We start from the raw sequence: 13,726 nt of genomic DNA, 5'->3' as shown, positions 1-13,726 counted from the left end.
TTCAGAACCCCTTTTGCCATTTAATGAAGCCCTCACTGATGTCCGTTTGGATACATGGTCCAAACCAAACACAAGGGCTCCTGTGAAAAGGACTATTGCACGCTGCCATGGGCCCGCTCCAAACGACCCTAAATTCCTGTCTCAACACCCCATGCCTGAGAGTCTTGTTATCCAGGCTTCCTCTTCTTCAGGCACGTTCCCTTCCGCACCCCTGAATAGGGAATCCAAAAGGCTGGAACAGTTTGGTAAGAAGCTGTTTTCTTTCTACAGTCTAACGCTGCAGTCTGTGAAAACAGCATGCTTTTTGGGCTGCTATACCCACTCCTTGTGGGATACGGTTGCGCAAGACCTGCCGCAGATACCGGAGGAGGCCCATGCTATCGTTTCCCAAGCAGTGAACGATGGGAGTGACGCAGCAAAGTTCACAATCCGTTGTGGGCTGGATACGAACGACTCTCTGAGCAGATCGGTTGCTGTGACAGTGGCCTTACGGCACCATGCCTGGTTACGAACTTCTGGTTTCTCGGGGATGTCCAACAGTCACTCTTGGACATGCCCTTTGATGGCACCCATCTCTTCGGAGACAAAGCGGACTCGGCCTTGGAGAGATTCAAGGATTCCCGGGCTACGGCTCGGTCCCTCTGTCTTTCCTCGGCCCCTCGCCCACCACAGTCCGCTTTTCGCCCCTTTCGTGGACACGGAAGGGGTGCCCTGTTGCGTCCTCCACACAGCCATCGTGCCACGCACACTGGTCAGCCTATGCGTATACGAGGATGCAGAATCCCACGTGGCCATGGGACAGGGAACCAGAGGTCTGTTCAGTCCACCGCTGCAGCCTCCAAACTCTCCTAGTCCGTCCCCTCGCTCCCGTCTAGTTGGTGGCAGGATACGCCATCACCTGCCCCACTGGGAACATATCACCACAGACGGGTGGGCTTTGCGGATCGTTTTAAAGGGCTACTCCCTCCCTTTCGAATCTACTCCACCACTCATGCCACCATCCTTCAATCACCCTCAAGGCCATCTTCTGTGTCTTTGAGGAGCAGCAAGTCATTCCCGTAAAACGCAATATGCTGAGGGAATGCCCTTATCTGTAGTCCTTGATAGTGGCCGCCTGTTCTAGCTAAGCTGGCATGGGATTCCATAGCCAGTGCAAAGAACAACGGCAACAATGGACACTTCTGCCTCGCCCCTCTGCTCACCTTAGAGCTGGCCAGTTCAGACTCAGGTCGTAGGATTCGAATAAAGAAGTCCAGGCCAGGAAAGCATCACCCAGGTGCATTTGCTTCATCACTTCGTAGAGGAACCCACATTCCAAGCTGTCAAAAGCTTTCTCATTCTCATTGTCTACTGAGAGCACCACTGCCATCTCTCGATCATAGGAGGTGGTTTCTAAGAGTAGTAGGATCCACCGGATGTTCAACACAGTGTTACCTGGGATGAATCCTGCTCGGTCCTGGTGTAATAACCCATCAATGGCAAGAGTTGAGTACCCAGAAATTCACTCAGTATTTTTCAGACTGGGTGATAAGCTATGCAAGTGACTGGTTACCTCCCCGGCTTAAGCAGGGGTATTATCAATGCCTCACAAGTAGATGTCGGGAGACCTCCCTGGTTCCTGTCTGCCTGATAGAGTTCCACTAGCTTGGGGGCTAGTTCTGCAGCATGAGCAATGTAAAATTCTGCTCGGAAGCTGCCTGTTCGTGGTGTTTTGCCCATGGCCAGTGTCTTTAGGACCCCCTCACCTCCTGCAAGGTGATGTCTCTTCCAAGAGCCTCAACCTCCTCCTCGTTAGGCCAGAGAAGTGCGCTAAGGAGAAGTAGGTCTGCAATGTCTGTATGTCTTGGAGATCCCCATCTTTATATGTCATAATAGTACTGGAAGAAGTGGTCATTGATGGCAAGTTGGATGTACAATCTGTTGCCCCCTTCCGAGGTCAGTTCTACTATGGGCGTCCCTGTCTTTGTTGGGTTTGTTAAGCAGGCCAGTGAAGTGCCAAACCGATCTCTCTCCGGGTGAGCCCTTTCCATATACTTCCTATAGTCAAAGCATTTTAATCTCTCCACTTGTACTGCTACCCTCTCCCAGGTCTCCAGTAGCACTGTTTTGAGTTTGGGATGCCCTGGCCTTTTACATTCCAGATCCAGCAATACCTGTTCTGCTTCAGTGACTTCCCTCAGCAAAGTCTCCTGGACACCCATGAACTCTGCTATGCATTGACCCCTTACTACCAATTTAAAAGTGTCCCACTTCGCTAAGTGTGAGGAGGCCGTGCCCTCATTTTCCTTGAATTAAAACCCAATTGTATCCCTAATTGTTTCTCAGAAGAATTGATCATCAAGAGATTTGGGTTTTAGGGTCCATGTGGGTATTCTAGTTCTCAAGTGATCTTTCCACAGTTGAAGTAAAATCGGGTTATGATCCGATATAGTGCGGGTTAGATATTCGGCATCTTGTACCAGGCCATGAAGGTCTGGCATGCAAAGGAATGTATCAGGTCTAACGTGGAGGTTGTGCAGGTCTTAAACTGAAAAATAGGAATACTCTAGCGTTTGGGGGTTTAATATCCACCAGGAGTCTGTAAGGGTCCATTGTGCCTGCCAATCTGCAAAGGTCTGAGCTGTGCAACATATCAGAGAGTCCCTTAAGGTGGGATGCAAGCAGTCAAACTGAGGGTCTGACACACAGGTGAAATCCCTTCCCACAATTACAGAGTGCAGTAGGTGCAGAGCTAGTGGGGTCCCCAAACCTGTGATAAATGTACTCTGGTCCAAGTTGGAGCCATAAATATTGACTTTTGTGATGTCCCGGCTATCTAGTCTGCCTTTAACTACCATATCTGCCCTCTGGATGTACTACAGCTCCCGTTTGTTGGAAAGGTACTCCTGCTCTGATCAATATGAGTACTCCCCTTCCGTACCCTGAGTAAGTGGTGTAGTATGGGTGCCCTTGCCACATCCCCTGTAGTGCAGCCCTCTCTTTGGCAGTTAGGTGCGTCTCCTGCAGTAAGGCTACGTGTATTCCCTTCCGTGTAGGAACGAGTATATCTTGTAATGTTTTGTTATGGATTGCATGCCCCTAATATTCTAGGATAGCAGTTGGTATGTCATAGGTGTCGCCATCTGCGAGACTCAGCACCATCTCCCCCCTTTCGCATGTCTGGCAGCTGGTGGTTGGGCCAATGTAGGAGCCTATCCCTGTGGTTGTGCCGAATATGCGATAGGCCTCGACTTGCTGGATTTACAATAATCCTCAAACAAACTGTTCCCCAACTTCCACTCCCCAGGACAAGAACATTCCTTCCCCTTATCCAAACTAGTAACCAAAACTTAAAGTTTCACTGGAAAGTCCGCTACACAAACCTGGGTTGTGGTGCTAGCCAAATGGTGCTCCCCGAGCAGTCCCGTCCATCCTGCATCTGTTACTGTGGTCAGTCGTCCTCACTGCAGGCAGGCAGGCAACCAACCCCCCATCCTACCCCCACCACCCAATTGTTATCTTACTCAGTGCCGGGCTGTTCTGTTCCCATCCAATTTGCCACTGCAGATGAGTTCATCTGCCATTCTTGGTGTGACGCTTTGCAGCTCCATGTTTATGCCTTCAGAGCTGTAAGGGTCTTGATCTGGGTCGGAGCCTCTCTGTCCGCTGCTTGGAGATGGCATGTCGGACCCCCTGCCACTCAAGGATGCCACAGCCTCCATCGCTTTCTGCCTTTCCTGTTGGACTTCTGCTCTGGAAGGTGAGACCAACCCCTGTGACAGCTGACGGAATGGTTTGGAGCATTGTGGCCATGCCCACGAGGTCCTCAAGTGGGCCGAGCCTGGGGGTGCTGATCTATCCCGACCCAGACCTCCTGGGGATCCTGGAAAAACCATCTGGGGTCACCACTCTCAAACGGGCGAGGAACATCATGGTGTAGGGGATGCCCATCTCCTGTAATTTCTTCTTGGCATCCAAGAAATTGGAACGCTGGTGCTGTACCTCACGGGAGAAGTCCAGAAATATCATCACTCAGCTGTCCTCGACCATGATGTCCCCTCGCTGCCTCGCCTGTCTCAATATATCATCTCTATATTTATAGTATAGGAGCTGGGCCACAACCAGTTGTGGGGTCGCCCCTGGTTGCAGAGGTCGCACGGGCACACAGTGGGCTTACTCCAGCACGTAAAATGTGGACAAGCCCTCCTTGGCCACATCTTCTCTCAGCCATCTCTACATGTAGGTCGCCATACTGTTTCCCTCCACTCTTTCCGGAAGCCCCACGATGTGTATGTGTCTTATCCAGGTGGCTGGTTGACACCTTTTCGGTATAAGTCAATAAGGACGCTCAATGAAGGACCACACGCCAATTATGAATACAATTTAGCTTTACTAGAATTTCAGGTAAATGCAGGCATTTAGTACATCAACAATAGTGGAATAAGAATAGCAATGAAAAGCATCTATTCATATATAAGTACACTACAAAGAGCATCTATGTATACTTATGAGCAAAAGGGTTCATTGACAGAATAAGAATAGCAATAACAAAAAGCATCTATTTATATACAAGTACATCACAAAGAGCATCTATGTATACATCTGAGCAAAGAGTTCATTTACAGATATAAACTTGGAATAACTGTATACCAAAATGTGATCCACTACGATGTTCAGGGAGCAGAATATAAACGAGTTGAATACTTCAGATAAGATTTGATTTACTGCACACTAAAATGCATATTTCAATTACTGTAGCAGACTCACTCTACGATGTTCAGTAAGAAAAAAAACTATAAACGAGCTGAATTCCTCAGATTATAAACATAGTGCAAGCATGATAATCAATCACAATAATAGAGCAGAGAAGCAAAAGCCTTTCATCCCTGGGTGGAACTTAACTTAGACCACGAAATGCTGGGAAGCCCTCTACCGCCCGCTTGGACCTCTCTCCCCCTTGAGCGTCACGGTCTTGGAACAGCAAAACAGGGAGGCAGCACTGGGTCTGAAGATGACAGTTTCACAACTCCATCTGCGAGCTTCAATTCCCTGACCCACCTTTCAGTGTTTAAATAACCTGAAGCTTGGATTCTATCCCCTTCCAGTATTTTCTAGCTATGTTATCAGTACATGTCTCTTGGCTGCCTTGCCATTCCCTGGCAATTGTTTTCATTCCATCTTTTACTGTGGTCTCGCTCTCAAGGTTGAGACTGAATCTCCTTCACAGCCTGTTTCTCACACATGCAGCTGCGAATAAGTTTATCTACGGAATGTCAAAAGAAAACAAGCTTGAAAGCGAACATCGTGAATTTCTTCCACGTTGTTCTGGCTTCGGCAGGCATCACGCTCATCTACACTGTTCAAGCTAATTAACCCTTCGCGTCACAATGTCTTCCGCACCTTTCCCCATACTGATCAGTATGATATTGCAAAGTGATCTGTTCTCAGCATCCTCAGCTCTCAACTCGAAGGTCTGCACCTTCATCTCCATCCCAGCCAGCCTCTCCTTCACCAAAGTCAATGCCGGGGGTACATCCGCTATGTCCCTCTCAGTGGCCATGACCTGTTTAGCGATGATCCTGTGGTCATCTGGCTGCAGGCTTAGATCGGTGTCCAGGTATTGTTATTCATCTCAGGTGCCTCTCTAGAGGTTGTAATTGCCTACAAGATGTCCTGTAATGTAGGACCAGTTGGCAGTTCCAGGAGTCAGTCCTGTCTCCCCTTGGTGCTCAAGAAGGAGCCACCTGTCTCGTCTGGGACTGCATGGCTGATATCCTGGTCCTTCTTCCATGTCGCCTTTTCTATTGTGGTGGTAAATGTGTGAGCGTGATGTAGCAGGCAGTTATATTGAAGGGAAGCAGTTGCTTTCCGCTTCAGGAGTGAGGGGGGTGGGATCACCATGCGCCAACCAAGGTCCTGCTTCGTGGTACGCCAGTGACCCAGATGGGAGCAGGAATAGTGATAGAGTTCTCAGGGAGATGGTTCTTGCACTTTCCAGGGGTGGACGGTCAGTTCTCAGTAATTTTGCACTAGTCCCCACTGGTCTCTAGGGGCACCCGGTGCGTAAGCCTCTCAGCAGGGAGATAATGCTAGTCGTGGCAGTCCGACTGCCATATTATGACTGTGGCGGAGCTGCCATGGTCCAACCGACGACATCGACAGGCTACCCCCAGCCTGCAGCCTGGCAGGCCCGCCAGCGCTGCCCTGGGGATTACGAGTCCCCATCCGCCAGCCTGTCAATGGCGCTAATCACGCCCATGGAAAGGCTGGTGGAATCGGGGACTTGGGGGAGGCCCTGGGGCCCCTGCAGTTGGCATGGGCAGTGCAGGGGCCCCCATGCACAGCCCCATCGCACATTCCCCTGCCCGTAATTTGGGCAATGGAATGCTGACGGGCGCTGCTGCACTGCCACATTGCAGTTGGCTTCATTAGGAGCCAGCTGCAATGTTAAGGCCCAGTGGGGAAACCATAATAGGGCCGGCGGGGTTCTGGCTACACAGGCGGCCTGATGATGGTGTGACATTGCATAATGGGGGCCAATGTGTTCTGGGGGCATGGGCAATCCACCATTCACTGGTGGCCACCCAACCCCAAAGGCTCGGAAGTAAGTTCCTGTTGCTGGGCCTTGTGGTGGGGGGAGCTGTCCATGTAGAACCTCAAGGTCTCCAGGTGTGTTCCCATGGCATGTCAGGTGAAGTGATGCTCCCACGGGCTTGTCCCCATGATGCCCAGCCAGAAGTTAACAGGAGTCAGTGGTTAAGATCCCCAGGGCAGTCAGGGCATAGCAATGCCACAATAGCAATTATGTTTCCTTTAGTTGGGCCTGTGCAACGCCCGCAGCGCTGATCACTGGCTGTCCACACTAGACTTTGCATGCACCATGCGGTCCCCGCAGGGCAGAGCACTTCCACTGTAGTCTCTCATAGGCCAGTATACTTCCGCAGAGGGCTTCTATAGACGGCCAAATGACACACAGGTTTAGGCCTCATTCCGGGTCCCAGGCACGTCAGGCAGCTGTCTGCAACAAAGTAAGCCCTGGCACTCCTGCTGCAGTCCCAGTCGTGTTGCAGTTGTGTTTTGCTCTGCCAGATGGGGGATTGATGAGAGCATGCAGTCTAGGCTCCCGCTCACCTGGTGTGCTGGCACTGTCAGGCTGTGCTCAGATGCCACAAGACACAGACCGCTCCCCACACTGGGCCTTGCCTTGGCATGTTCGCTTCACCCAGAGGCGCAGCAGGGCCCTCAGCTGCTCACCTCTGCAGCGGGACGCTCCCCTGCTCGCCTGCATCTGGCAACAGCAAAGAATTCCTTCAGTGCCACTCTCCCCCACAGAAGGATTTTCAGGTTGAAGGGAAGGCATGGGGAGCCTGGCTTGCTTCACCCTACTGATCAGTTCATTCCTCTCCTAGGGCTGCTTCTCGTCAATGTGCCTCAGCCGCCATATTGGTGTTGCGGCCTTGCGGCAGCTATCAAAATCCCGGATTTTGAATCCCCAACGGTTATGAGCCTGATTAAGTCCCCAAGCCCTCCCGGGCCATCTCTAGGCTCACAGCAGTGTTGTGGGTCCCCCAGGTGCCAGCTCAGTTGCAGGATGGGTCTGGATGGGACCTTGCCGGCCAGAGCCCGAAGAGGCACTGCCTACTCCATTACCAGCTAGCTACGCTCCCCCATTGTCTGGGTCTTCATGTAAATTTCTACAAATCAGCTTTGAAACGTGCAAGTTCTTGACTGTCTGGGAGCAACTCTAAACACAGACAAGAGAGAAGTGTTTCCTTCAGAGGTCAGGTTGTCTATCAGTTTGCAGAAATGCCATCAGCCTCACTGCAGGGGCTGCCTTTAAACAAGCTGAAGATGTTGGTGAGTTTACTGTGCAAGAGGAGTGTGTTTACTTGTTTGGCGTTGTCGATGTACGTCCTGATTTTGTTTACCTTCCAAACAAAAAGAAGTGATTGATGGCATTGCATTTATGTATTGAATGTTAGATAGGAGATTCAGATCGGCGTTCGGCAGTGCTTAATTGCCTTGAATAGGGATTTACTTTTGTAGCTTGCCATGCTCGTGGACATCTTGTAGAAGGTGGCCTTAGTTGTGTGAAGAGGAATATGTGTGTAAATCAGAATGTATTGAATTGGGTGAGGTTGTTAAGGGCTTTGGTCTGTATACGTTTCTTTTCTTGCCTTGATGTCGCACATTGGTTTTCTCAGAGGTCTTGGCCCGTATGAGCATTGTTTACCCAATGAGCTCCCTATATTAGATATTCATACTGCCTTATTCAGGGCTTTGCACCATCTATGTTGTAGGGAACTTTCCTTCTCTAATCTACCTGTATCCCAGTCTTCACCATGGTTTTCTAGCGAGTGCTGTAGGGCCAAAGGTAAACTGATTAAGGTCATCTAACTAGAAGATTGTTACTTAATAAGGGAAGCAGGATCCCACTATAAAAACTGTGGCCTCTTCTAAACAAGGCTGGATCACTCTAGCTCAATCTAGTTGCGGCTCCTAGACATAGATAGTCTGTAGCCTTTTGGCATATTACAGCCTACAGCAGCTTAAGTAATGCCAGCCCTTTAGAGTTTTATGTCCAACCTCACCAGTGGCTTAATCATTTCACAACATTATTCGCACTGAAAAGATAGGAAACAGTCCCATCCCCAGTAGTTAAGGTGGATAACAAATGATCAGAGAGCATCCCTATTTTAATTGATGACTGCCCACTGGGCCATGATGTTCTTCAGTTCTCCTTGGATGACACTTTTAGGGTTATTCCTTGTTTGACGTTCTGGGAATACCCTTGTCTTGATAAGACTCTGGATATGTATTTTGCTCGTAACTTGCTCTGTGGCGCCCCTATATTCACTTATTGTCCAGTAGGATCATGGCTGAGGAAATAATTCCTGATACCTAGCGTGGTGCTGAAATCGTATCATTATTCAAAAAAAGGGACAGTACTGTCCCGGACAACTGTCAGCCTATCAGCCTAATTGATAATCTCCAGAAAGTGTTCTGCTGCCAGTTTTTAGTCGAATTGCAAGACTGGATGACAGACTCCCAGATTTTCTTTCCCCTACAGGCTGGATTCCATTCAAAGGTCAGATTAATCAGATTTAACTTATCATTGGATGTATCTGAGGCTCACTAAAGGTGTGTCCCTTGTGGACCTAAGAGCTGCGTTTGACCTTGACCCTACGCAATGCTTGTGGTCCACTCTTCCGTCAATGGGAATCAATTCTTCCTTGTTAGGAATTCCCATTAGACTTCATGAGATTAACTTTGCCCAAATGAGATTGGGAGGGAGTAGGGGTTCTGGGAGCAAGCTCACAGATCACATACCTGTTGCGCATAGGGTACATCAAGGCTGTATTTTGGCCCCCAACCTGTTCTCTCCTTATATAGAAAATTTTAGAAAACAGCTTAGCACCTGTACCCATGACTCCCCCGAACTAGGAGGGATTCCCATTCCAACCTTGTTATTTGTTGACAACACTCTTAGTTTCTCCAGCAGACTTGCAGAATTTACTCAATAATGTTGCTGATTGTTGCGATCTTCGAGGTCTGGAAGTAATTATGTTAAAAAACTAAGGTTATAGTGTTTAACCCCCATAGATCATTCAAAAGAGGGTTCTTGATGAAGGCACTTACAGTACAAGTAGTGGACAGGTTTGATTACTTGGGAGACAGAATAGGTAAATCGCATATATGGAAGTCACAAATACAGAAACATGAGTTTGACCGTATTACACAGAGCCTCTGCTTTTATTAAAAAATAAAAAGCAACCACTCCCATGTATGTCTCCCTGTCCATTGAAGTTTATTGCACAAAGGCGCAAACTCCAACTCATCATGGGGCAGAGATCTGGGGAGTTGGGAATACTACGGGGTTGACCACTAAGAGGAATTGTTTTTAAGATCTTTATTTAGTCTATATCAAAGTACTCCTTCAACCCCTTTATACTTTGACTTGGGTCTCAAAAGGGTCGGTGATTTAGCCATCTTGAAACCTCTCCTGTTTTGGATCAGATTATGGTCAACCCGAGTTACTACAGTATACGTCAGCCCTAATAGAAATTATTAATGTGGGCAATGTGAACACAATGTCCTGGCTTTCACCTATAAAATTGCGTTTTAGTGATCTATTTCTGTGAAATTTCTGGAGCGATCCCACATCTATCAACAATAGTACTAATGTCATGTTTAAAGAGACATTCTGGAATTTTAAGATTGTTTCATATCACAGAAGTCCTAAATCTGGTGGACCTGCAAAGGCTTTTTTTGTCTCAAAAATCTATGCCCTCCTTAGAGCCGTATATGGATGCCGTTACACCTTCCCTGGTTCAAACTCTGTTTTATCCAGTTCAGGCTGGATACATGGATGGTTGATAAGTTTACAAGCATTTGGAAGCATAACCTGGATAAATCTCTACTCTGTAGGTTTTGTAGCGATATGATTGAAGATGTTGATCATTTACTATTTTTTTGTCCAGTGTAAAAAAGGGGCAAGGAGGGTATGGATTTGGCTGCACATGCGGATGTTAGACACTACAAAGTTGCCACTCGAATCCTCCTGTGCACTAAGTTATTATTTATATGCTGCATTGCCCTGAAAGAAGAGGCTGGGATTATCAATCTGCCTCTGAATTAACTGGATTTTACATTCTAAACTGATTTACTATATTGGGCCTTCAGTTTTCTTTTATATGGCCGCATTCATTTTATAGGTTGAAGTATTATAAGTGAATTTGTTCTAAATGTTTTTAGTCAGGGACTGTATTTGGCAGTATCTTTTTTTTTACATGTTTTGGTTCTCTGCTGTTTTTTAAATGAATTTTGTCATATATTGTGTAGGCTGAATACATTTTTTGGGAGTGTTTAAGGGACTTGACCCCAAAATAAACTTTCCCTGATGATCTTGATGAGGAACATGGTTCTAACAGTTTGTGTATAGAGGGTTATGTTTTCAAGGTTTTTTGTGAGGGTCATGTTTTCTTTGTTGTACTGTTGTTTACGTTGAGGTGTGTCCTGGCATCTGGTGGAGGCTGGAGTAAGAGGAGGAGGCTTGAGTTCATCTTGTAGAGAGTACATAGGGAGCACCTTGAAAGAGCTGTAACTTTTTTCTTTTTGGTTGACCTTGATGCATTGGTGCGCCATGATCAATGAAGAAGGGCATGTCGATATGATGTGTCGATGTGTCCAGTCATTTGTATAGCAGACGTGCATCGGATAGAAGGTAAAACAATTAAGATTAATTTAGGAGTGTTGACTTTGAAGTGTGTAGGCTCTGTGATGTTTTGCATAATGTACAGGGTTTAGAACAGTGTAGAAAGTGATTCTTTCATTAACTTGCTGGTTAAATCTGTGGTAAGGGTGGCATCTCCAAGGAATTTTGGATGGTTGTTATGCATGTAGATGTGATGATGCCTGTGATTTTTATGGAGAAGTTGCTGTTATGCCCATGGAGTTTGTTAATTCAGTTTGAAGGAAGCAGTCTTGGAAGATGGCATTTGAGGATCTCAAATGCTTGCTAAGGACGAAGGGCCAGATGGGCTTGTGAATGACTCTTAGCCTTGTATCTATCGTGTTTGTGGGTTCAGTGTGCTGGATGCTGTAGCCTGTGGTGATGAGGACTTCTAAGATATTTGTTGGGGTGTGAACTATGTGTGATGAAAGGTGCACCCAGTTGACGTTGTGTGAAGATGACTGCAATGTCAGGGGTATGGGGACCAGCAGATTGTGTGCTGATGAACATGAAGAGAAAGGTTGTTGTTTTTTTGTTTGAGGCAGGTTAATGTACACTGATGACTGGGAAGTGGATGATATTCTGGGTGTTTTAAAGGGGATCGAATGTGACCCAGGTGATATTTTTTTTATCATACATTACCTTATTTGTGGATCAAGTAATAACCCTACATTGCTTATTGGAGAATCACCCACTGAATAACGCAATTTTAGAACATATTTAACATACTTTTAAGTATGTATTGGTTGAACTCAAAGTGCTTGGTTCATAAAGATGTTGCTAGTAGCAGAGGGACTGTCAGTAAAAAAAATTAGTTATGATAAAAAACATTATTTCTACAGGTCAACATTTTCAAATTATGTGACATAAAATATTCAAGAGGGGAAAAACAACACTTTTTCAGTTTGATCTGTCTTAATCTTTTCGCTGGCTATTTGTATTTTTCAAAAGATAATATTTTTTTTTCTTTTCAGGATCGTCCAGCAATGCAGCTATACCAACCAGGAGTTCGCAGTCGCACCCATACCGAATTTACAAGTAAACCATCTGGGTATTGTGAGAAATCCTATTTAGATTGCCCTCATCGGAAGCAACAGGTCGACAAGTCAGTTGGAGGCGTCTCAGACGAGTGTGACGATGCGGTACTATAGACGGAGAATGCAACCTTGATAAAAAAAATACAGCTGCATGAGTTGTTTTGTGATAACCATTTGGCGTAACCACAACGCGGCCGGCACACGAGCCATAGGAAAAATACTAGAGCAATGTTATATTTATTCGGAAGAAAAAGACTTCGGAAAAAAAGAAAGAAAGGTTTGTAGTACTGCAGTCACACCTGAGAAGAGGCACATATCTGTAGGTGTCGCGTACCGCTTCTACAGTATTTTGTTATAACGAATATGCGCTTTGCTAGATCTCTACATTAAACAATATTTTTTAGTAAAAATGTATAATGTCACCCCTTTAGTATTTGTGGCGCTTAGAGCAATAAAATTGCCCTTGATTAAATAATGTTTAGGCCCTTTAAATGAGTTTCTGGTTTACTATAATTAAATATTTTTCAAATTCATATAGAATAACTTGGTAGCTATTAGTACCATTATTATTTTCTGACCGGAGGTGGATATTTTATGACTGGAGATTATATTAAGTGATTGTTATATATTATTTATTTCCTCTGCTGTTTTAACTTTTATTTTCACGCATGTCAGGTCCATTTAGTTGTGCATGTTTGTTTAATGAATGACTGTTAGCATTCGGTCGTGGTTTTGCAAAAGAGTACACTTTGTTTTTATAGCTACTGCAACGATACTGCACTTTTATTATATTTTCATGGTTACGGAATTGAAATATGTTGTTGATATTTTGTCTGAAGGAACAAAAGAGGAGTGAAGGATCATTGCTTTATTTTATGTTTTATTTTTTTGCCTGCGCGAAAACTAGAGCAAACTCATTGTGGAAAATCTTTTAATGTTTGTTTATTTTTTATACTGATTCTTTTTTTTACATATATTCAGATATAGCGAGCTCTTTGATCTAGACTTGAACAACCATTCATTTTACTTTTAGAAAAACATTAATTATAATAAACAGTGAATTCCTTTTTAGCGTGATCTGATAAATGGCTTATTTAACGCTTGTGTGGCTCATTTGTTGTGTAACGTGTTAAACTATAATGAGTTGCATTATAGTATATGTTAAGGAACAGTGTATGCCACACAGACGAGGCCGCCAGTTATAGTTTCCTTGGAGCATGAGTTACAGTTACTTGAGATAACTCTAACTATAACAGCTGAATTTCTATGAACCTAACTATAATGTCCCTCTAAACCTTGTTTTTTCAGTGAATGTCTTAGTTTTTTTAAAATTCTATTTCCTAACTATAACGTCCCTGTAACTTATTTTTTCAGTGAATTTCTAAGGTTCTTTTAATATTTAGTAAAATTAAATTACTTCATGTTGATCCAATCCTCGCCACCCACGGTCTTCGGCCCTGCATAGCAGGAGTTGGCC

General features: G+C 45.6%; 1 protein-coding gene across 4 annotated transcripts in view; it reads left to right on the top strand.

Annotated features, from left to right (window-relative positions):
* Positions 1-13,525, top strand: part of LOC138249130 (regulator of nonsense transcripts 3A-like) — a 698,030-nt gene extending 684,505 nt beyond the window's left edge. The window contains exon 11 of one of the 4 annotated variants that reach the window (XM_069203154.1): positions 12,187-13,525. In XM_069203154.1, coding sequence (XP_069059255.1) covers positions 12,187-12,363 — 177 coding nt within the window. In that variant the 3' untranslated portion in view covers positions 12,364-13,525. The remainder of the gene's footprint in view (positions 1-12,186) is intronic. The other 3 variants (XM_069203153.1, XM_069203149.1, XM_069203152.1) reach the window with 3 other exon arrangements.
* The last annotated feature ends 201 nt before the right edge of the window (positions 13,526-13,726 follow it).

This window comes from Pleurodeles waltl, chromosome 8, assembly GCF_031143425.1.
Source record: "Pleurodeles waltl isolate 20211129_DDA chromosome 8, aPleWal1.hap1.20221129, whole genome shotgun sequence".
Taxonomy (NCBI): Eukaryota; Metazoa; Chordata; class Amphibia; order Caudata; family Salamandridae; genus Pleurodeles; species Pleurodeles waltl.
Note: the sequence above shows the minus strand (reverse complement) of the source record. Positions and strands in the feature narration are given on the sequence as shown.